Source organism: Chelonia mydas, chromosome 3 (genome assembly GCF_015237465.2).
Source record: "Chelonia mydas isolate rCheMyd1 chromosome 3, rCheMyd1.pri.v2, whole genome shotgun sequence".
NCBI lineage: Eukaryota > Metazoa > Chordata > Testudines > Cheloniidae > Chelonia > Chelonia mydas.
The window spans coordinates 200336010-200359090 of NC_057851.1; the positions used below are offsets into that span (position 1 = coordinate 200336010).

The window sequence follows — 23081 nt, forward strand, 5'->3', positions numbered from 1 at the left end:
TTAAAAAATTCCTAGGCAAAAAATAAAAAGACTTCATAAAGCTGGAGTTAAGGCTGAGCAGGTGTTTCACCCAGTTTTATAACATTCCTAATGATATCTCTCGTTTGTAATATTGCTCCATACTGCTGGATGGATTACACAGGCAGTAACTATAAACAGAGAGAGTCGTCGGACCACATTATTGGTCACAGGAGTGGCAGCCGCCCTGTATACATAAGGCCTCATGGACATCCTGGATAATCTTTTGAAGATTCACGGCAGTGTCACGGGAAAGTGTCGCTTTTTTTCACAGAATACGCATGGCTGCTGAGTCCCTGTCAAACTGCTTGGACTCTTCCAGCAGCAGGGAGGCAGAAGCACTGGTCTCAGGCGCATAGTGCACGGCAGTGCCATGCTGGAGCAGCACTCTGGGGGCGAGCGGAGCAGCCTGTTGTCTGCTAGGCACACTAGCCAGCAATGCTGCTGCTTGGAGTGTGTGCTACAAGCTGTACCGAGCACAAGGCTGGTGGGCACGGATGGCCGCTTCTGCCTCCCCGTGTCCTCCTGCCGAGGCAATGGTGATTCATGTGCCAAGCAGTGGCAGCGCTGGCTGCTGTGCCTCACATAAAACAGGCCACTGAATCTGTTCCTCTCTCCTCCCTTCCACAAACTGCATCCATTTTTTTTCAGGCAGCAGAGAAGTGGAAACGGGCATCTTCATGCACTGGTCTTGTGCTCAGTGCGGCTGTATGTTCCACGTGGCGGCAGCGCTGGCTGCTGTGCCTTGCAGAAAGCCAGATAAAACCAAGTCCCCATCCAGCCTGCTGTCCGTCCTCACCCCCGCCCCCATTCTGCTGCTGCTGCATGCAGCAAGCTGCCCTGAGCACAAGACCAGCTTGTGTGGATGCACCTTTCTGCGTCCCTGCTGTTGGAAAAATTGCAGTGTTGATTTCTGCACAGTCTGTGAAATTGCGATGTGCACAGGGCCTTACCTACAAATAAAGACTATATTCCAGTCCCCTGTCTGGAACTACTCATAACTTTCCAAAACTCACTTGTTGAGATGGAATGTTCCAGAGCTGGTCTCTTCTCTACGGTGAACTTTCTTGGGGAAAAAACTCCTACACCATTCTTTTTGAGCGCATGGACAGTGGCAATGTGACCTTCCCATTACATTTTAAAAACATCTAAAAAACAAGATTACTATTTTAAACAGCTCAGATGTAGATGTGGCTGGGTTTCGGAAATTGAATCTTAGTCTGGTTTTCAAATCAGTTTTTTTATGTTATAAAACATTTGCTTCTAGCTCTGGTAATGTTGGATCTTAAAACTTAGGGCCAACTGGTCACTTGGTGTAGTACTGCTTTTTTTTGGACAGTGGTCCAGGACTGAATATAGGAAGTCCCAGGCCTCAAACCAGTGTGCGTCTCAATCTCTGCAGAGAGTTGAATGTTAAGACGCTTTTTTCTGTCTCAAGTCACAGAAGAGTCTGAGCCTGAGAATGATGATGAGGAGGAGGAAGAGGAGCCTGAAACAGTTATTGTGGAGAATGAGAGTTATGTGAACCTCAAGAAGAAGCTTTCCAGAAAGTATGACATGCAGGCAAAGTCTGTGTATAATGAAAATGTTAAAATCTGCAAGCAATTCCGAATAAAGCAGGTACAGTGCAAAAAAAAAAAAAAAAGAGATCCATTTGTATTCTGACTTTGTGATATTTATTTTAAATGACAAACTGCCTCTCAAGCTATTCAGCTAAGTGCAAAATTAGTTATTTTGCTAGGAGATAAGACAACAGATTGTTTAGAACACTTTCATCTACAGTAGAACCTCAGAATTCTGAACACTTCGGGATTGGAGGTTGTTTGTAAATCTGAACAAAACATTATGGCTGTTCTTTCACAAGTTTACAATTGAACATTGACTTTGAAACTTTACTATGCAGAAGAAAAATGCTGCTTTCCCTTAATTTTTTGAATAGTTCACGTTTAACACAGTGCTGTACTGTATTTGCATCTTTTTTTCTTTTTCTTTCTATACTGCTGCCTGATTATGTACTTCCGGTTCCAAATGAGGTGTGTGGTGATTGACTGGTCAGTGTGTAACTCTGGGGTTCGTAACTCTGAGGTTCTACTATATTGTTAGAAAACAGATTAGACTTCTTTGTTGGATAACTGCAAACACAGTTCTACAGCTAGGTTTATAAGGAATCAGTCCTTGTACTTGAGAGCATAAACAAAAATAACATTTCCTGCTGTACTGTGTGTGCACAGTTAATTACACTGGAATTTTACACTGTTATTAGTTAACATTTGCAGTAGAATAGAGTCCAGCGGCCCCAACTGGTTTGGGCTGCATTGTGCTATGCAGACTTAAATGGTATGAAGAACTGGTCCATGCCTTAGAGAGCTCAGAATCTTAAATAGCTTGAGAAGTATACTGAAGTATAATATATTATATAATACTGAAGTATAATAATTTCCTTTTGAATTTTAATAAGGGGTGACTTGTTGAGTTATACTGCTCCACAGGACTTCATAATGGGACTTTGGAGTGTAGAAGCTTTGTTTTGCAACAGTTCTGTGCTTGTCTTTCAGAAAAGGAAAATCTGCTTAAATTGATTCTTCCCAGCTGTCTGAATGACAGTGGCTCCTTATGACCTGAACTGTTTAGGAAGCCATAACTTATCTATTATCAGATGCTGTGTAGATCACGTTTTTGTTAGGCCAGTGGTTCTCCAGCTCTTTAATTCCGTATACTTACAGTAGAGCTCTCCTCGTGATCCTCTCCTTCCTATTATCCCAGGCCTACACTGCTTGCCTCTCAAAATGCTCCATTCTGTGGATCACCTGAAGGTTCTGCCTGCAGCAGGTGATCCTCAGACCACAATTTGAGAACGACCATTTTAGACATTTGTAACACCATTGCAGGCAGTAAGAGCGCTTGAATTTTCATGGATTTGTTTCTAACTTTGCATTATTTAAAGAAGAGGGTGATTTTCTTTGAAATCGAAGTAATATGGCGACCAGTATTCCTGGTAAATTTTACTGCTTTAGCAATAGGTGTTGGCCAGAATTGTAACTCGTGCAGTTGCAGAAATGCTACTGTAGCCAATATACTGCATGTGAGAGTTTCTCTTTTGGAAATCCTTACAACTTACAATTCCTGTTAGGCAAAGTTAACAAATCTGTAAACTTCCCAAATAGAAAATGCATCATCGGCATTAGAAGATAAGACCATGTACTATGGCAGAGCGCATATGAGAGAACAGGAAGGAAGCACTATATATTTGGAGTTAATGGAAGCTGGAGGTGTTTGGCACATTTGAAAAACATGCCAGTTTGATTAAGAACTTAAGTATAGCTTAAGGGTACAATTTTCAAAAGTGCCTACAGGGTACTTTGGGCCCCCCAGGTTGAAAATATTGGCCTAAGTTTCTAGCTTTTATTTGTAAAGATAAATCTTCCCAATGCAAACTGAATATAAACGAATGCAGTTTTGTCTCTCTGCTCACAGCTTTGAAAGTTGCAAAATTTTGACCTTAATATTTTTATAAAAGAAATCTTAAATGCTGCAGGAATTGATGATTTGGGCCCCCATGCTCGCCACAGGAAGCTTTCCACTTACTATGAAAGAGTAAACTTTTTTTAACCCTCCTTTTACTTCGTGCAGTTTAAGGAAAGATTGCCTTACATAGCAACTGTTGCTAGATAAATTCAGGCTGAAAATAAGGTGCACATTTTTAACAGGTAATTAACATTTGGAACAACTTACTAAGGGAAGTGGGTGATGCTCTATCACTTGAAGTCTTTAAATCAAAATTGGATGACTTGCTAAAGGGTATGCTCTTGCTCAGCCACAAAATATGGATTTAATGCAGGAATTACTGGGTAAAATTCTATGGCCTGTGCTATGCAGGAGGTCAGAGTAGATGATCATAATTCTCATCTGAATCTGTGAATCTAGGGCAGGATTTGAGGCGCGTAACCAAAGAGATCAATTTCTCTTAATTATGTTTGTCAGTCTTCTAGGCACTTCCAGTCCATGTTGCAAGAAAGACAGAATCTCCCTGCGTGGGAAGAAAGAGAAACCATTCTTGATTTGCTGACTAAGCATCAGGTGCTTGTTGTGAGTGGCATGACTGGGTAAGGATGCGATTTACACACACACTTCTAGTCTCAAACGATACATGGGAAGGCATATCTAAAGTTTAATTGTACAGCCTGTGTTCTGCAATGATCAGGTGCTCGGGTGCGTAATTCATTGATGTTAAATTACTGCAATTGTAGATGAATTTTGAATTATTAAGGAATTTTACATGAAGTGTGACCCAAACTAATAAAAGCAAGGAAATACACATTGGAATCCAACCTCCTAACTCATTCTGACAAGACACTTTTTTAAACATTTAATTATTTTTTTTTGTCATGCAGCTGTGGGAAAACCACTCAGATTCCTCAGTTTATTTTGGATGCTTCACTGAGGGGTCCTCCCAATAGGGTAGCCAATATCGTATGCACTCAGCCTCGCAGGATCTCTGCCATTTCTGTAGCTGAACGCGTATCCAAGGAGAGAAAAGAAAGAGTTGGGATTACTGTGGGATACCAGATCCGCTTAGAAAGTGTAAAGGTTTGTATGCTTTGCCTGTTTTTTCATCTAGTTCTTTTAAACTGTGTGTATTAGCTGTAAAAGGTGCAGACTGACTGTCCTAGAGATGTAGTCCTTTGTCCACAAGATTCGTACAGCATGACCAGAGCAGTGTGAGCTTCCCCAGGCTACCCTGCCATTTTGCCTCGAGCCACGTTGTCAGGCACACCTTCTAGGATGAGACAGTGGTAGCAGTAGTCTTAGAGTATGTTCATTGGGTAGCCTCTCTGCAGAGGTGGCCAGCAAAGAAATCAGCACTGGTAGTGGGTTTTGTGACCTGAACACTTGTCCTCTGGAAACTGGACTGAAATCACTTTCATTAGTCACCAAGCAGGAATCAAAGCCTAGCACTTCAGTCCTTAGTGATGTGGGCAGAATTTGAGCTAACTTCCTCCTGGTGACATTCTGTCGGACATCCATTCACCCTTTTCTAACATTTTTCTTGGATAAAGCAGACTTAGTATTTTAAAGCTATATCTGCCATTTGATTTCTCCTGTCATCCACATTTGACAAATTTTGCGTCAATACAAATTGCAGAAGTAAAGTCAAATCTAAAATAAAGACTGTCAAAGATCTGAAGCTAAAAAGTTGATTGAACAAAATCTAAAGTAAGTTTTGAGTGAAAAACAAAACAGATCAGTTTACAACTGTTTTGCAAAGGGTTTGATTTTTAGTTTGTTTTGTCCATCCCTTCTTAACTTGAGCCTTGCTCTTTTTTTCTGTCCCTGCTGTTGACCATAATTGCAACACCTTTTCACTCTGTCCCATAGGGCAAAATATGCATCACTCATGAACGATTCTATAGTCCTTCATTAGTCAATCGAAGAGAGACCAGAAACACAGATAGCCAGCCCTCTTCCTCCAGAGCCAGTCCCATCTCCCTTACAATAGCTCTCACCTTCGCTGATGGAGACAAATGGTCAAGTGTTTAACATGCAGCTACGGAAGCAGGAAAGATTTAGATGAGATAGCGTAGATATGTCATTGTCCTCTTGCAAAACGTCTCCGTGATAAGGACCAGATAACTGCATTTAAGTTGAATTAAGGGTAAGGTGAGAGGAAAAATTGCTTGCTCCTGCTTGAAGCAAGAAATGTTCAGGTTGGACATGAGTGCCATATGGCAACCTGCTCTCGCTAGACTTTGTATTAGGACAGCTGTTAAACTTTTAAAATTCCACTGAACGTTGTGTGTCCTTGCTTACTGTTCCAGTCACTAGCTACCAGATTGTTGTACTGCACTACTGGAGTGCTGCTGAGAAGACTAGAAGGAGACATGACTTTACAGGGAATCACCCATGTTGTTGTTGATGAAGTTCATGAAAGAACAGAAGAGAGGTAAATAGTTCCTTATTCCATACCTGAAAAGCAAATACATGAAGGTGAGCCCTGAGATGACTGAGTAACAAACTACTAAAGTCAAAGGGCTTCCAGCCAGTGTGATGGGCTGCTGGCAGTACTCTGCATGCACGGCCATATGGGAGAGTGTGGTTACTGCTCCTGGTCTTTCTCTCCTTGGAGACTAAGGGATTTGTTTGTGCTGTGGCAGCTCCTTGAGGAGAAGGCACATCGGTCAACCCTCACGCTTTCAGTCACCCATCACAGTTGCAGTCACATTTTAAGGAAAGTTTTAGGATGGGACAGGAGGGACAATGGAGGTGGGTTCTTTAGGTCACTATCTCTTCCCTATTTCAGCTTGCTGTCCCCCAGCTACCCTAATTCTCCAGATGCTGCCTCTAGAAGCCCTAAAGACCCTTCCCAAGTAGAACACCCCAAATGGGGCTCGCCCACACTTCTGGGCTTTCCCAGTCCAGAATTTCCTAATTCTTCCCCCTATCCTAATCCAACCTCTCCCAAACACACCCCTCTTACCAGCTGGTGCTCCAGAAGGGGCTAGGCCTGTTGGTAGCTCTAAAACCATAGAAGAAGGGATGGGGGGCACTCCTTAAGATCCTCCGTGCGAGATGCTTTTAGTACTACCTGGCCAGCTGCAGCTATGTGGATGGTCACTGGGTAAGTTTAAAAGCATTGGTCATCCCCTGGAAAGCTCTGTACGTCCTGGATCCTGCCTGCCTGCAACCACCGCTCCCCCTACAACATACTGACACTGCTGTAGTCACTGGAGATGCTCAAGCCTCTTCATTATAAAAGAGAGGGGGCTGCTGGCAAGGGCGTTCCTTGGGAGGGTCCACAGGACTGGATACCCCTCCCCTCCACCTGGCTTTCCCCCAGTTCACAAACCAGCTGCACTTGATGACCACCTAGGCCTCCTGCAAAAGCTATGTACTTGACATGTTTTTTGGTGAAGGTGGTAGGAATGCTTCTATGGGGAGAGGGGCAGAAAGGGGTTGTCTGCTGCTTTGATTTACCGGCTGGCTGAGTTAATTTATGTGTGTGGGTTATTTAATACTGTTGGGTGGCGGTTACTATGTTATCATCAGCTTAATTAGCTGTTAGGGCACCAAGAGCTTGTATTGCTTAAATCTAAGTAAATATACCAAGGAATCCAGACACTCTGGAAAGGGACAGCCAAAAAGTAGGTAATTGTAACCCAAGGTCACTTATAGTAAATTACCAAATGCCTAGCTAAAGGCCATTACCAGAGAGGCTCTACTGTGAGTGCAGCTTGACATGGTATTATTGCCACGCTGGTGGAGACCCCAGGAAAGGGAGCAGACTAGAGAGAGGAGAGATTTGGAAATTAACACTGAAGAAATTCAGATGTCTTTTGCTTGTTTTCTTCAGTGACTTCTTGCTGCTGGTTTTGAAGGATATTATGTTTCAGAGGCCAGACCTGCGTATTATACTAATGAGTGCCACCTTGAATGCAGAGCTTTTCTCTCAGTACTTTAACTCCTGTCCAGTTATTAACATACCAGGTGAAGAACGGTTATTTTTTTATTATACATTACGAGTTATTTTACCTGCTTGGTTTCAGCTTAGTTGAGAAATTTTACAATGGAGTGGGGCGTGTTTCTCTGTTAGTGTATGTTACAATGTTACTTATGAATAATAGCACTGTTTAGCTTAGGGATAGAGGTTGCAAACAATGTCTGGTTTAGGGGTAAGCGTGTCAGGCTGAGGATTTCCCAGCCCCTGGCAATGATCATACCGCAGGCTATAAAGGGCAGCCTAGGCATGAACCTAAAGAATAAATGTACCATTTGTTTATTTTTACTTTATAAAACTGCAAGTCTGTTTGCCTACAAGAATCTGTCCATCAAATAATGTACCATTACATATAGTTTGGCATAAGACCCACTTACAAATATGTAACATCAATATATTTTATGATGTTTGAGAAATATCGTTGTCTTCTATTGACATGAACTCAGTGCTATTTTTTGTTCATTTTCTATCTTTTAGCCATGCATTTCTAGCATGAGGCTTTCCCCACACCAGGCAATTTCCGTTTGGCTCTCTTCCAGAAGCCACAGTAGAGCTCTTGCAGGCAAGAGGAATTCAGGACATATAACACTGGTCCTAGGCTGCTGTCTTACCTATGTGCATTCAAGAAGCCTTATTTTGTCTCTAAAAATGTCCCTCTTTCTTGGTTAGATCTCATTTCCTCCAAAGTCCTATTAACACTGCTGCTTTATGGACAGCAGACATTGCTGCTTAGCGCAACACCAAGAGTACCTACCTTCCTTTCTTAGGAACAGTATGCTGCATACACACCCATACCCTCAGCCCCTGCCTTCTCAGTAGATCAAATACGAAGACGGGGATTTAGTTGCAGCGTTCACTAAATTCATTTAAAATATAGAGAATAGTAACGATTAAAATGCTTTGCTGCTATTTTTTTTTTAAACTGAATTTGGTAAACAAGCAGTTCATCTTTTTAGTTGGAGCCTTTTTTGAAGGTGACTTGCTCCTTTATCAGATGATATTCCCCCGTAAGCACAGGGCCTGGATGAAGAGCAGGTGTTTGCAGCTAAACCCAGATAAAGCAGAGGTGATAGTATTGGACACGTTTCGAAGAGTTACGTCATGCCACATTGCCACTCTCAGTAGTGGGTGTCTGCCCAATTGTCCATGATTTACGTCCAGTTGTCCTCTTGGGCTCCCCATTGAGACTGGATAGTCAGTTAGCAATAGCAGCACAAAATGCCTTTTATCCCCTTTGGCTGGCCAGGAGATATTGTCCCATTCTGCCAGATGCGGACTCAGTCACAGATGTGACCTTCAGTATTGCAACATATTTATATATGAGAATGAAACCATGGCTACTAAAACTCCAGCTGGTGCAACACGCAGCAACCCACCTGCTGACTAACACAGGTCATTGGCTATCCATCAAATATCCGATCAAGTTAAAGGTGCTGGTCATGATCCTCAAAAATTTCAGAGACAGCCTGACCTTGCTGCAGTCCTCCGAATGATGGAATTTTCTATGACAAGGAGACCTGGAGACAGCCTTCTTGACGGTTGGCCTACAGCTCTGGAACTCCCACAAGAGCCAAGAATGGCAAGAAACTTTATCTGCAAGACCCAGCTCTTTGACATAGCTTCCACAAAACAGGAAAAAACAATCCCTTCCGTTCTGGTAAATGGGGAGAGGATCGAGTATCCAGGTGTACGTGTAGGCCCCCATTTGGATGTATGCATATTTATACAATGCTCAGAAAGCACACTGAGCGTGATATAAATACCTAACTAGATGGAAATACATTGCTTCCTATAATTCTAATACTGCACCAAATTACCTTGCTACAGGAATCTTCTTTGTGTAAACTGAGTGAATGCCAGCAGTGTTCTTGAAAAACGTCAGCCATTTGTTCTGGACTGAGTTGTGTTCCCAATTGCAGTATAGTTCTAAAAGAATCTCCATAGTGCTGTTAAGTTCACGAAGGTGGGACAAGGGGTGAAGTGGTGAAACACAGTGTGAGAAATTGTAAACACTATCCCTCCCCTGACCTCCACTCCTGAAATTATAGCTCGCATTTTGCTTTAACATTCTAATTTTTTTCTTTAGGTCGGACATTCCCTGTGGATCAGTTTTTTCTGGAAGATGTAATTGCAGTCACAAGGTATGAAATCATTGACCGCATTCTCACAAGTAACTGCCCTTTGGAATAGTTCCATTGTTGTATGCAACATAGTTGTTGCTGTGTCGGTCCCAGGATATTAGAGAGACTGGGTGGGTGAGACGGTATCTTTTATTGGGCCAGCTTCTCTTGATGAGAGCGTTTTCATGCCCCACAGAGCTCTTCTCCAGGCCTGGGAAAGGTACCCCAAACATCACAGCTACATGCAAGGTGGAACAGATTGTTTAGCATAAGTAGTTAGGACATATTCTAAAGGACCATTCAAGCTTTACAATATGTGCTAACTACTTATGCTAAGAGTGATGTAACATTCCCAGCACTCCTACCTGCTCCTAGTAGGAGTGACAGAAAAGAGAAGTCAATATGATTAGCCACTCATATTCTTTATACAAATTTGTAAGGCATGCAGGTACCATGGTAATGGGCAAGGCATAATACCTTGAAAGCTTAAGTTAAAGGGTAGGCTGTACAAACAGCTTTCCCTATGACTGAATTCTCTCTGGTCATGTTCAGGTATGTCTTAGAGGATGGTAGTCCGTACATGAACAACACGAAGCGAGGTCCAGAAGAAAAACTTAAAGCAAGACGCAAGAGAACTGCATTAGAAGAAGTAGAGGAAGATCTAAGATGTGCTCACCTCCTAGAGGATGACACTACTGTCAAGGATTCAGTCCCAGACCAGCAATTAACTTTTAAACAACTCCTGATACGATACAAAGGTAATCTCGCTCTCTCTCTCATCCCTAAAAGCATATTTACACACGCAGCTGGTACTCTTGAATGTGTTGTAAAGTATACTACACGCATTTTCATAATTTGAGACTTCATGGTTCAGAAAACCTGACCTATGAAGAAAGGTTTTAAAAAAAAACAACGGGGCATGTTTAGTCTTGAGAGAAGAAGGCTTGTGGGCGACTCTATAAAAATATTCAAATACATGAAGGGCTGTTGTTAAAGACGACGGTGATCAACTGTTCTCCATGTCCACTGACGGCAGGATAAGAGGTAATTGTCTTCATCTGCAGCAAGGGAGATTTAGGTTTGATAGATGGACTCCACTGGGGTGTATATTGACTTGCAAAATAGTGACCCAATAAGGCTGCATTGTGTTATCCACTCCGCCTTCTTTTCATTGTAATCCTTCATGTACAGCTCTGGGGTTGCATCTTCTGGTGGGGGTGGGGCAGATTGTAGTAGCCCAAAAGAGTAAGGGGCTTTTGGGGTCTGTTGTATTTAAGAAATGAAATACTGGGAGGAGGCAGGACAGAGTTTGTGTGCGGGGTCCAGGAGACCTCTGGTGTCAGTCCTGGGCTGCCCCCGTGGCATTCCCTGCCTGGTACCAGTGTGAATGAGCAGTGCTGGGCTGGCACCAATGTGTTGATTCATGGGATGTGGCACACAGGAAGTGTGGTGCATTGGGAGTATATGAGACCCAATAGGGGGTGAGTGAGAGGAGAGGAGAGCGGGAGGAGTGGTAGAGTTAATAAGGAGAAGTCAAGGGGAGGAATGAATGAAGAGAGAGACTGTGAATGGGGGAGGGCGGGGCAGACTGCACTCAGAGGTATTACACTTACTGTACCCTTCAGCCATATCTACAGGGATGCAGGATCCTGCTTGGTGAAAGGCTGCTGATCCTCTGTGTGGCCATTTTCTCAGTTAACTGTGTAGTGTATGCTCTTTTATGAGACACCAACTCACCAATTTCTCTTTCAGGGATTAGTAAATCGGTGCTAAAAACGATGGCTGCCATGGACTTAGACAAAGTTAATCTGGAATTAATAGAGTCCCTGCTGGAGTGGATAGTCAGTGGGAAACACTCATACCCACCAGGTAACCTGACTGTCCATTGTGGGTTGTATAACAGGGAATACATGTAACAGTTATGTGCTTGTGTAGATTGTGCCAAGCTGACGCTTTCATCCAAAACATAATTTCCATAACTTCCGATTTTATCCGAGGACATTGAGTCTATCGGAGTGGGGAGGCCCCTAATTTCTATGGGGATGGGCAGATGGGTACACTGGGCCAGCTCAAAAGCTATAACAAAGAGATGTACCTTTGACAGTATGCTGACGTCTTTATATGTCTTGTCTGGTTAGATTGTAAATTTTTTGGGACGGGGTCATTGCTGCTTGTGAGTTTATATGGCGCGTAGCAAAATGGAGCTCCAGTTTTGACTGGGGCCTTTGTGCACTGCAGAAATATCGAAGTGTAATAGTGCATTTTAGCTGAACTCTTCTATTGACTCTTTTCTTTCCCCCTATATGTACAGGTGCTGTACTGATATTTTTGCCTGGTCTTGCAGAAATTAAGATGCTTTATGAACAGCTACAGTCTAATGCCCTTTTCAATAATAGACACAGTAAACGGTAAGTCGAGTGTGCCAAAACGGTTAGTGTGTTGAAGTTAAATTAAGGGTAAAGAAACCAATTAAAAAAAAAAAACCTTCTACTCAAACTCTGATATCTGTCTCCAGTTACAAATGCAGATTACTTACTGTTTGAGACAGCTGGTGATGGAGAAGGCTTAGATGCCATAATCTCCATTTCTGTTCCATTTGGAAAGGTCCTTTGAGTTAGCACAGTGGCTCAACCATCACGCACTTAGCATATTTGCAATGTAAGTTCTAGTCCCGTTTCCTCAAACTGGGGAAGGGAAAGTTGCAGTTTTGGTGACCAAGGTAAATATAACTTTAGAATTTTGGGAGGCAGTCAGATACCACGGTAATTGTTGGATAAGAACCTAGATGGTCTTTATGTGCTATTTGCAGTGGGTCTTCACGCACTAGCTAAGGCGATCCAATGGAAGCCTGAAAAACGTAGAGTCTAACTTTATCTTTTACCTGTTTTGCACTTCAAAAACATCTGCATTTTTAGCACTGTGAAGTATTGGGTATTTCTAAGGTAAAACATTCTAAATTTTGTGGGAATGATGAGGAAGAAAATCAAGAGTTAGGAAAAATAAGCTAATACTTGGAGGGAAGCTGTCCCATGCATATTTAGATCACAATCTAAACATTGCATTTAAATAAGAAGTAATTCTCCTGGTTAGGTTGAGTGACCTTAGCCTGATGTGTTGTGGTGACCAAATTTCTCAGCGGAATAGAGTGACACCCACAGAATGACTTGTGTAAATCTGGTGGCAGCTCTGGTTGTACATACTGTTTTAATTTCAATCTTTCAAAAAGCACCTAGCTAAGCCCTTGGCCAGTGATAGCGAATCATAGACACATGTGTTGCCTTAGGTATGCAGACCCTATCACTACCAGGCTCCTTAAGCTTTCTGGTGAGTAAATAAGGAAGGGGCTTATGGGGATAGAAAGACAGCACAACCCTACAAGGCACAAATCTTGGCAGAATCCCTCACCGGCTTTGGGGAAAGACGGTGGGCTCCCACTTAGCTGCTCAGAAGAGCTCTGCTCTCAGGACCCTTCAGCAGAGACCGCAACCCAGCTCCAGCTCTGAAACCCAGTCCCCGCCCGAGAATGTCCTTTCCCCCCGAGAATAATTTAAAGGCCTGCTCCCCGTGGCCAGTGCAAGGTGGGGTACGGAACCCTATCACAGCGCCACTTAAGAGACTGGATCTGTTCAGTCTAAGGGCTGATGGAACTATGGAGAGAATCAAGAAAACCAAGCTTGCTGTTAGACTCTTAAGGAGTGGGTCTAGTTTTCTTTGCTCCTTCGAGCTCCAGATTCACTTCTATGTCAGCAGCCAAATCCAGTTACTGGATATTTGCAAGTAAACTCTGTGCGCTGAATTCTGCCTGGTGATTATATCCACCAGAAGAGCTAACAGTGAAACGTGGCGAGGAACATGTCTATCCCACAATCCATGGCCCTTGGAGTCCCCATTCTGAAGTTGTGGCAGGGCATTCCAATGTTGGGACAGGGGACGTGGGCTGCACATGGGCTCCATTCTGAGAATGGGAATGTACAACCTCTACAATACTCTGGGCTAAAGTTGTGTGAATGGGCAGATGTTGGGAGGAAGAAAGATTGGCAAAGATAAGCATGCGCTCATCTTTCTTTTCTAGCTGTGTTGTTTATCCACTCCATTCCTCACTGTCCAGTGAAGACCAGCAGTCTGTGTTCCTGAAGCCTCCTGTAGGAGTTACCAAGATCATCATATCTACGAACATTGCAGAAACATCCATCACCATTGACGATGTGGTCTTTGTGATTGATTCTGGGAAAATGAAAGAGAAAAGGTATTGGGATTATTCTGGTGGAACTGTGATCTCGGAGGATGATGTGTTCTGCATGGTATCTGTTTAAAAAAACTGTCCAGCACATTAGAGTATGAATTCACATCTGTTAAAGAGCTGGAGAAAATCTGAAAGGGCTTCATTCTGCAGCTTACTGTGTGCACAAAGCTCCCATTGACTCAGTGGGAGTTCCATGCATGGCATCCATTACAGACGTGCATCCATAGTGTTGGTAGTTATGGCCCTCCAAAAGTTCACAGTACCTCTCAGCTTGAGCTTTGGTGTTGGTGCTCTTCGCTTGCTTGAAGTGAAACTCCCATCCTCATCCGTTTTGACTTGTTTCCTCTTGTAGATACGACCCCAGCAAAGGAATGGAAAGTCTGGAAGACACATTTGTGTCCAAAGCTAATGCGTTGCAAAGGAAAGGGCGGGCAGGGCGCGTAGCCTCTGGAGTCTGCTTTCATCTTTTCAGTAGCCATCACTACAATCACCAGCTTATAAAGCAGCAGTTACCCGAAATACAAAGAGTGCCTTTGGAACAGCTCTGTCTCAGGTAAACCATTATCAACGTAATCGGTCTTAAAGGGCCAGCCCCCAGGACAGCCTCTCTCTCCAGGCGGGAGCAGCAGAGTTATCACACCCCCACCAGGCTCCTGATATCATAGGAACCAGCAAGCCCCCCTCTTCTCACTTTTGTTTTGCTGATTGGCTGTTGATTGCTCTCGTCTCTCACTGACTACCAGTCTACCTCTGCTTCAGGACTTTTGGTCTTCCCACCCACCATGTTACTGCCTCAAACCCATCCTCCACTCACCATTTCCTTGGCCCGTCCCTATAAACAAAGGCAGTGCTAACAAGATAATCCTCTGAGCACTTTTCTGGTATGTTGCATTCCTTTCTTGCAGCCCCATATTTGTTGTCTTTTTAAATTACAAATTCTTTTGGGGGTAGAGGGACTACTGTGTCTTCTTACGTGTTTGCACGCAGCCTCGTTCGATCCCAATTAGGCACTACTGCAATATAAATATTAAAGAGGGAGGCTTTTGACGCTCATGCCAGTAATTTAGGATTAGAAGGTACGTTTGCAAAGCCAAAGCCCAGTGATGTAAATGGGAGTCTTGGCATTGACTTGAATTGGCTTTGAATCAAGTCTGTGGGATCAAAACTCATCCCTAATCGTTTTGGACCACTTCCCAAGTTGAATTATGCCTTATTGGCTCTTGGCCAGGAGGAATGACAACTCATTAGCTTTATGGTGTGGCGGGCCTGTATAAAAAGATGGGTCTTGCACCATGTTGTGACGGTCATCAGATCTGAGCTTGTCCTGATCTGCAGTAGTAGCAGATTCCTTAGTCACTGGTTAGCTCACTGCCCCTGCAGCTGCAGTGGCAAAGGGTGGAGAAGAGGCCGTCTGGGATTGTGTAGCCTGTGCCTGTTAAGGGCTTTAAAGATAAGGATCAGCATCTTGAAGTGGATCAGAAAGTCAGCAGGGAGCCAGTGTAGACCTTGGAGGCCTGGTTGGCTGTGCTCCCATTGGCATGGCCTATCTAGAAAGCAGGCCATGGGAAAGGCACTCTGTGATTTGGAAGAAGTTTGCTGCTTTGTCCTATGTCAGCAGACTGAGTTGTCGTCTTTTTCCTTAAGAATTAAGATTTTGGATATGTTTTCTGCACACGGCCTTCAATCTGTCTTATCCCGCCTGATTGAGCCGCCAAGAATTGAATCTCTGCGTGCATCGAAACTGCGACTGCAGGACTTGGGCGCTTTAACTCCAGATGAAAAACTCACCCCCTTGGGGTATCACTTGGCCTCCTTGCCTGTCGATGTGCGGATTGGAAAACTAATGCTGTTCGGCACCATTTTCCGTTGCCTGGACCCTGCCCTAACTATAGCAGCAAGTCTGGCCTTCAAGTCCCCTTTTGTAAGTATGCCGCCCTGCACGCCGCCTGTGCTCCAAGATCTGAAAGCTCTGTGTTATATTCATCAGTGAACAGTGTAGTGTACTGCGACACACTACTCTTAAATTTCTTAGCAGTCCCACTTACGGCACAGCGCATCTTTGTGTTCGTATAAAATGTTTTTGTGTCTGGACTGGAAATAGTCATATCGTAAGTACATGCACAGAGACAGAAGTGTCAAGAACAGTTTGATCCCTAATAAAAAGAACATAATACTTTACTGGAGGATGGAATTCTTTTGAGCCAAATAACTAATCCTTGTTTTCAAATGACACAGTGGTATTGGGCATGCTGTGAATGTAAGTAGAGGCCAAAATAACACCAAGAGAACAGCAGTCCTCTTCAAGATCAAAGACTGAAGTGATTATAAATATTCACTAGTACATAAAGCTTCAATTTTTAATTCTTGCTGAGTCCAGAAATACAATCTATAAATGTGTGTGCAAGGAATAGTCCTGGTGAAATTATAGGTGTCTGCTTTACATCTCCTACGCCCACCTGTGTTTGGAAGCAGTGGTGTTCTTGCTCGTGGTGGTTATGAAGCTGACAGTTCTGAGCTCTGAATATAGTGTTCATTCCTGATCTCAGGCTGTGTGCGCACACGTCAGCTTAGCTTGTAAAATCCGGTGCTGTTCTGTACGTCCAGTGGGTGTAGTTGTTCGATCTCTGTCTAAAGCTATATACGACCTCATATCAAAGATCAGGACTGAGTGTTCCATCTCAGTGTATGGTTTTGCCACCTATAGTTAATGGTACAAACAGTCTCTATTGTGGACAATACAATCATGAAATTGCCTCTGCAAATCCCTTGCGGTTGGAGTTCTGTAAGTCTGGAATGTATTATAGAGTGGTGTAACTGTGTTTGGGGCCCATATGTCCACTGCAGATCTGTTTTGTTAAATCATGGTTCTGAAATGCCCCATCCTATAGCCATTCTCTTTCCATAGAAGATAGGTGGCTTTCAGACTTTCTCTTCCCTCCTCTTTCCTTCTCCATTGCACATTTCTCCTTTTAGCTTTAACTGTATGAAATTGTTAGGGGGTTTAAAGATGTGTTTTTGATAGGTTTTGGCCTTGTGCAGATCCAGAGCAGGGCTCTGATTTTAATTATTTCTTTCCTGAGCCACCAATTGACACATGGAGGGCCTGGTGCAGGGGCGTTCCCCTCAAGTGTTACGGCTGCGAGACATTCATTCCCAGTCAGAAGTGGGAAGGTGCTAGGCTCAGGGTTTTCTCTAGTGTAGACAAGGCCTTTCTAATGCTTCCTAATCTCCTCCAGTGAGGTCTGCCGCGGCAGTTCTCTGAAAGAGAAAGGAAGGTTGTTCCCCAGTATGTTGCTTCTGCAGATGCAGCCTGATCCTCCCTCCTTCTGTTTCTTCACAGTTACATTGAGGGGAGGGGAAACAGAGTTGCTTAGGACTGTTCTGGAAGTGAAGCTTTTTATAATATCAAATCTGTGGTTAGTATGCAGACCTCCCCTAATGAATACATTGCTTTGGGACGGTTCTGGGACCAGTGAGTCACAGCATGTAACTCCGACAGCAGGAGTCTGCATAGGCAATATACCCAGAGAATTTCAGTTACTGCTTAGTAAACTTTTTTTGTCATGGATATGAGGACTGCAACTGACCAGTAGCTTACTGGTCATGTAAGAAAGACAATGTGCATCACCAGTGATAAAGCACCTGTCTTGAGCAACGACGGGAGAAGCAGAGATGAAATGTGTCAATCTATTTATTTAGGTGTCTCCATGGGATAAAAGGGAGGAAGCGAACAAAAAAAAGCTGGAATTTGCAATAGGAAACAGTGATTACCTGGCTCTTCTCCAGGCTTATAAGGTGAGCTAAAAATCAGTGACCCAGATCAAAAGCGTGTACATGTTCTGAAATTTAAGGCATCATCAATAAAGTTTGGTTTCTCCATTATTTAGGGATGGCACTTAAGTACCAAAGAGAGTTCTCGTGCAAGCTACAGCTATTGCAGGGAGAACTTCTTATCAGGAAGAGTTCTTCAAGTAAGTCAGTTTTGATTCAGTATTTTTCAGGATTAATTTTTAAAAAGTCAGTAATTGCCATCATGTTGTCAATCATGTCCCTCTTTATTTCACCTCCTCTTGCTGCCCCATCCTTTTGATCTTCTTCCAAGTTCAGCTAAGAGCTGGGAAATATTACTGACTGTAACTTTAGCCAGCTGTCTGAGCCTGTAATCCTAGTGTAACCAGACATGTTTAATTTAAAAATCAACCCGAGGCTCAGACCAATGTTGGAATATTTCAGCTCAGAAGGAATTGGCTTGAGAGAGTTCTGAACAGCAGCAAAAGCTGGGTTGGAAACCAGTCAACCTTAACTGCAAGCTCCTCCTACTCTGTTGGATTGGATAATGTCTTCAAATGGAGAGGGCATACGGATCCATGCCTTTCACATATCCACTGGTTGTCTTACTGCAAGCAACCAGAGTGATCATAGGTGATTGCTGGATATGCTGAAGGATAGTCCTTGCAATTGGTGTTTAAAATGGGGAGTCTGGTGTGAATTAACCTCACATGCATGCTGTTGGCAGACAGGATACTGGGCTGGATGGACCTTTGGTTTGACCCAGTATGGCCATTTTTATGTTCTTATGTTCAAGGCTTTCTGTTGACTTATAGGAAATGGCGAGCCTAAAAAGGCAATTCACAGAACTGCTGTCTGATATTGGATTTGTGAAGGAGGGGTTAAGAGCCAGGGACATGGAGAAGAGGTGGTCTCGAGGAGATGGTGTTTTGGATGCTACAGGAGAAGAGGTAACTGGATCTTTAGTGCTTTAAACTGCTGCTTTAGTCTCTAATCAGCCTTTGTAGCAAACGTTCACTTTGATTTGGTGTGCTTGCTGGGGCAGGCTTGTCTTGCTATCGAATGTGATTAGTGATCACCATTTTCTTCTTTGTCAATCTACCATCCCTCCTCCCTTCTACTTTGGAGACATGTATTATAACGTAGGTCTGGGGTCAGAGACTGAGGGAGTTAGCCACTGAGGGCGTTTATACTCTTGGTTCTACAGCAACAAATCTGAGGTGCATGCTCACTGCCTAACGAATAACCACTCTGCAATGGCCCTGGGGCAGGACATGCAATTCCCACAGCATGGATCTGCACAGACAGTGCATTTGGAGGTGAGTCACTTTTCTGCACCCTCCTAGTGCGGCTTTCCAGTAGGTTTCCAGTATAGCCCTAATGAGAGCTGTAATCACAACGGGACAGAGGTGTAGATGACTGTTGCGAGGTCCGTGTTAGAAAGGATGGCTGCGCTCTCCTGGCCAACTCTGTAGGGTGGAAGGCGCTATGAGTGAATCTAGGGAGAGAAATAGATCCAAGGAAACTGAATGTCTGGTATGCAGCATCAGACTTTTTTTTTAACCTCTAGTTAATTATCAATTGAAGTAATTAACTCACTGGAGTAGTTAAGGCCTTGTCCACACTATACAGTTCACTCGAGCGACTGGCACACCGGTGTGACCACTCAAACTGGCCTGGCCCAAGTGAGAGGTGAGAGCAATCACACTCGAGTTGCTGGATCCACACTGGTGCTGCACTCAGTCAGGTGAGGTGCTGGGCTTTCTGGGGGCATATCCCATGGTTCTTAGCGGCTCATGGTTCATATCCACGCTCTAATCAGAGCTGTCTTGTGAATTCTTTCACAATGTATTGTGCGATAACTTGTCTTTTCTTCCTGGGCACATGTGCAGATGTGATCTTAGCCCACCAAGTCAGTAACGTAACCCACTTCCAGGTTGGTGCACACTAGAGTGCTGTCTGTGGCCTACGTTCCAAACAGTGTGAAGGCATGGATCCAACCTGGAGCGATGACCTTTTCTAGATATGTTCACATACCACACTCATGGCCATATTATCTGTGCAGTGAGACCAAATGTTGCAATTAGTGCAACTCTCATTTTGGGAACAGGAGATAGATATTGGGTATTAGATGTGGTTGAGGGCATTTCAGCCCTATGAAAGCAGCAGTGTGCTTTGCTGAGGAGATCACGCAGGCCACACGGAGCAGTCGAGACAGCTGATGTAGGTTTTAATGGCTGAAGAATCTTCTTATGCCAACTGGTAGTTCTGGAGCGGGACAACAAGCGCACAATGGCGAGACTGCACCATCATGCAGACCTGGCGAGGTTTGTGATTTACCCTAGGGATGAACTACGTAGTAGCATGGAATAAATGTTTGGGGAGTGTCCAGATTAGCTTTGACAAACATATTAACTATTGCAAATTAATTGGCAATTAGTTTAATTAAAGGTTAAAAAAAGCGTAGTCAAGACATAACCTGAGAATGCAGAATCCAGTAACTGCTCCTAATATGAAGTTACATAGTTGGCTCAAAAAGAGGGTACCAACAGTGTCAGTAATTTAGTTTTAATATGAAGTCATGTTCTATAGTGAATCAAGAAATCCCTGGTTTTCACTGAAGGGTCACTGGTACAAGGCCTGTAGGTAGTAACCTGGAATTGTAGTACTTATTGTATGTATTTATTTCACAGGCAAACTCTAATGCAGAGAACATCAAGTTGATATCAGCAATATTATGTGCTGCTCTGTATCCCAATGTTGTCCAGGTAAGAGGGTGCTTTTTTCCTTTTCCATCTTCGTTTGCATCCCACTCCCTTTTGAGTGGCAGATCTGTACCGAATGCTTTGATTCAGGGTTACTCTGGCAGACTGCCTCTCGTTTAAGGGTACGGTATCTCCACGTAGCATGCTTCCCCTATTGCTTTAGGCCTTGGCAACTGAACTCCCATTTACAAACTCATGTAGCCGGCTACTGCTGTCATTCCAACAGACTTTTATTTTTAGTGTGATATTAAGATGCCAGGAGCATGCATCAGTAACCACCACAGGCCACAGTCTGAACATGAGCAGCAGGAAATGAATTCTGGGGTGAAAGCCAGAGCATTATAAAACCAACCCCCAAACTGTATCGACTAGTTTTGCAGAGTGCTGACAGAACTCTGGAAGTATCTAGACCCCATTACCAGAGTCACCTCTGGGCTGAGACCAAGCAAAAACGTATCCTAAAAGGAATTTGTTTGAGAGTTAAGAGCAACTGAAAATATTGGGTTAGATGCAAGCTGAAATGCGACACAGTAGCCTTTCTTGATGTCTAGGGTAATACTTCCTGTTGTTGTTGACATAGTAATAGATGTGGGGAAAGACTGTTTACTTGGGGCACGAGGTGTAAGAGAGAGTTATTTTATTACTGTTTATTATCTTCACATTTAGGTGAAAACCCCAGAGGGGAAATACCAGTATACCAGTGCAGGAGCAGTTAAATTACACCCAAAGGCAGAGGAGTTGAAGTTCGTTACAAAAAACGACGGTTATGTTCACATTCATCCTTCCTCAGTGAATTATCAAGTAAGGATTTTTTTCCAACTCAGTAACATACATTCTCTACGTTTTAAAAAAAGACATTACTTCAGCTAAGTGCTGCTTGGATTATGAACTAGAGCACTGAGCAGCCTCAAACACACAGCAACGGCGTGCTTGAAATCCTCTCGGTGACGGGTTTCAAAGAGCGGCACAGATCACAGGTAAGAGCCTCCATTACAATAGATGACAGAGACTCAAATTTGGAAGTTAAGTTTGTAGGATCCAGCAATTTCATGGCCCTGATTTTCACAATTGCAAGAACGCACGTTCATGCGGAGTTACCGCAGTGGCAGGGGATTGTGCCTGTAGGGATCACCGCAATTGTACTGTCCATGCAATCTCAGGAATTGTGCAGGAGATGGCAAGTGTTTATGCATGTAGCATCTTTACAGGGGCAAACTGACTGACAGGAGGGCTCATATTTCTACCACTGAAATACTTTATTTGTAAATAATTCACTGTTGAAATGCACAGTATCACTTCTTCCTATGAGATCAAATGCAATAATTTTCTTTGAAGTTGATGGTATCCCATTAATAAAGATCACGAGGGAAACTTACCATTGAACAGGTGCTTGTTTTGGGGTTTTTTTTATGAAAGTGATACATGGTAACGCTGATCTCCTTTTTGAGGATACAAATTAGCTGTTAAAAATCTGTATTACATTGTTAAGTATAATAACCCATTGGAGTATTGTAAAACTTAATTGTTTATAAATCTATCCTGGTGAATCAGCCTGAGTCTAAACTAACATAAGAATGAACCTCTTACATGTCAAACTCTCCTTGCTATCCTACATGGGCAGCAGGGAACTCAAGGCACTGTCAGTAATTGGCTGATTTCCTATAGGCCTTGTTGCTGAGGTGGGTCCTGAGGAGAGATTTGAAAGACAAGAGAGTAGTGTCCTAGAGGATTAGTTCAGGGAGGCCATGCTGTGAGCGGGGCAGTATGGAAGAGGCGTAGACATTTGTGTGAGATTCTGATGAAGGGCAGAAGAGAGAGAGCACAGGAGATGGGCGGAGGAGACAGGATTATGTTATACGTGACATTGTGAGCTCTGCAATGGCACGTTTCAGAAATACAAACAAATCAATGCCACGTGGTCCCTGTGAGCAGCTGCAGCAAAGCCCTCTTGCACTCACGGGAAGGGCAGCTGTGCAGAGGAAGCGGGCAGTGACTACCAGGCAGATTCTGACGAGCAATCCCCGGAGGAGAGCGTGCCATGCATCCAGCAGCTCCTCCCCATCCTTGCTGTCAGAGTCTGTGGTGCTCAAAAGGGACACAGGTATTACAGGGATGACTAGAGGCACCTGTCTAGGTAGAATGAGACCTGGGGGGAGAACAAGCAGAGCCACTGGGCTTTCCCACCACCCAGGGTGCATAAAAATCAATGATGGTTTTGAAAAAATAAAGTCAGATTTTTTTATTTAAATTGGATTTTTTTTTATTTTGTTGTTTAAATTATAAGTTTTTCTTTTTAAAATGCATCTGTTTAAAATGAAATCTGAATTAAAACAAAATATGTTAAAGCCTAAACTTATCCCTTAGAACATTGAAATAACAAAATAAATATACTGACTCTATGAGCTTCTGTCGCAAACGCAGAGTTAAAGGCTGCTTTTCTGTGTAAAGAAAGAATCAGGAAAAACATGTAACGTTTGGGGCCAAGCTTCATCAATGTGGCACAATAGGTCAGCCTGAGTAACTTAGGAGACTGGATCTTTTTCAAGAGACTTAAGCAAGTAAGAACTGAAGTGCCGGTCACTTTTACTTAGGCATATTGAAAATGTTCCCAGGCTGATGTGAAATAATCAGTTTAATTCAGTACCTGCAGTTAA

The 23081-nt window shown here is 43.4% G+C and overlaps 1 protein-coding gene across 8 annotated transcripts in view; it reads left to right on the forward strand.

Annotated features, from left to right (window-relative positions):
- DHX57 (DExH-box helicase 57) overlaps positions 1–23081 on the forward strand; it is a 33089-nt gene that overhangs the window by 7818 nt on the left and 2190 nt on the right. For 5 of the 8 annotated variants that reach the window (XM_037896255.2, XM_037896257.2, XM_043544141.1 and 2 more), the window contains 17 exons: positions 1457–1638; positions 4000–4121; positions 4410–4605; positions 5835–5959; positions 7367–7500; positions 9597–9651; positions 10183–10388; positions 11383–11499; positions 11942–12038; positions 13703–13876; positions 14226–14426; positions 15518–15794; positions 17573–17668; positions 17761–17844; positions 18478–18612; positions 20356–20430; positions 21094–21228. In XM_037896255.2, coding sequence (XP_037752183.1) covers positions 1457–1638; positions 4000–4121; positions 4410–4605; positions 5835–5959; positions 7367–7500; positions 9597–9651; positions 10183–10388; positions 11383–11499; positions 11942–12038; positions 13703–13876; positions 14226–14426; positions 15518–15794; positions 17573–17668; positions 17761–17844; positions 18478–18612; positions 20356–20430; positions 21094–21228 — 2411 coding nt within the window. Of the gene's footprint in view, positions 1–1456; positions 1639–3999; positions 4122–4409; positions 4606–5834; positions 5960–7366; positions 7501–9596; positions 9652–10182; positions 10389–11382; positions 11500–11941; positions 12039–13702; positions 13877–14225; positions 14427–15517; positions 15795–17572; positions 17669–17760; positions 17845–18477; positions 20431–21093; positions 21229–23081 lie in introns of those variants that run through there. The other 3 variants (XR_006289992.1, XR_006289993.1, XR_006289991.1) reach the window with 3 other exon arrangements.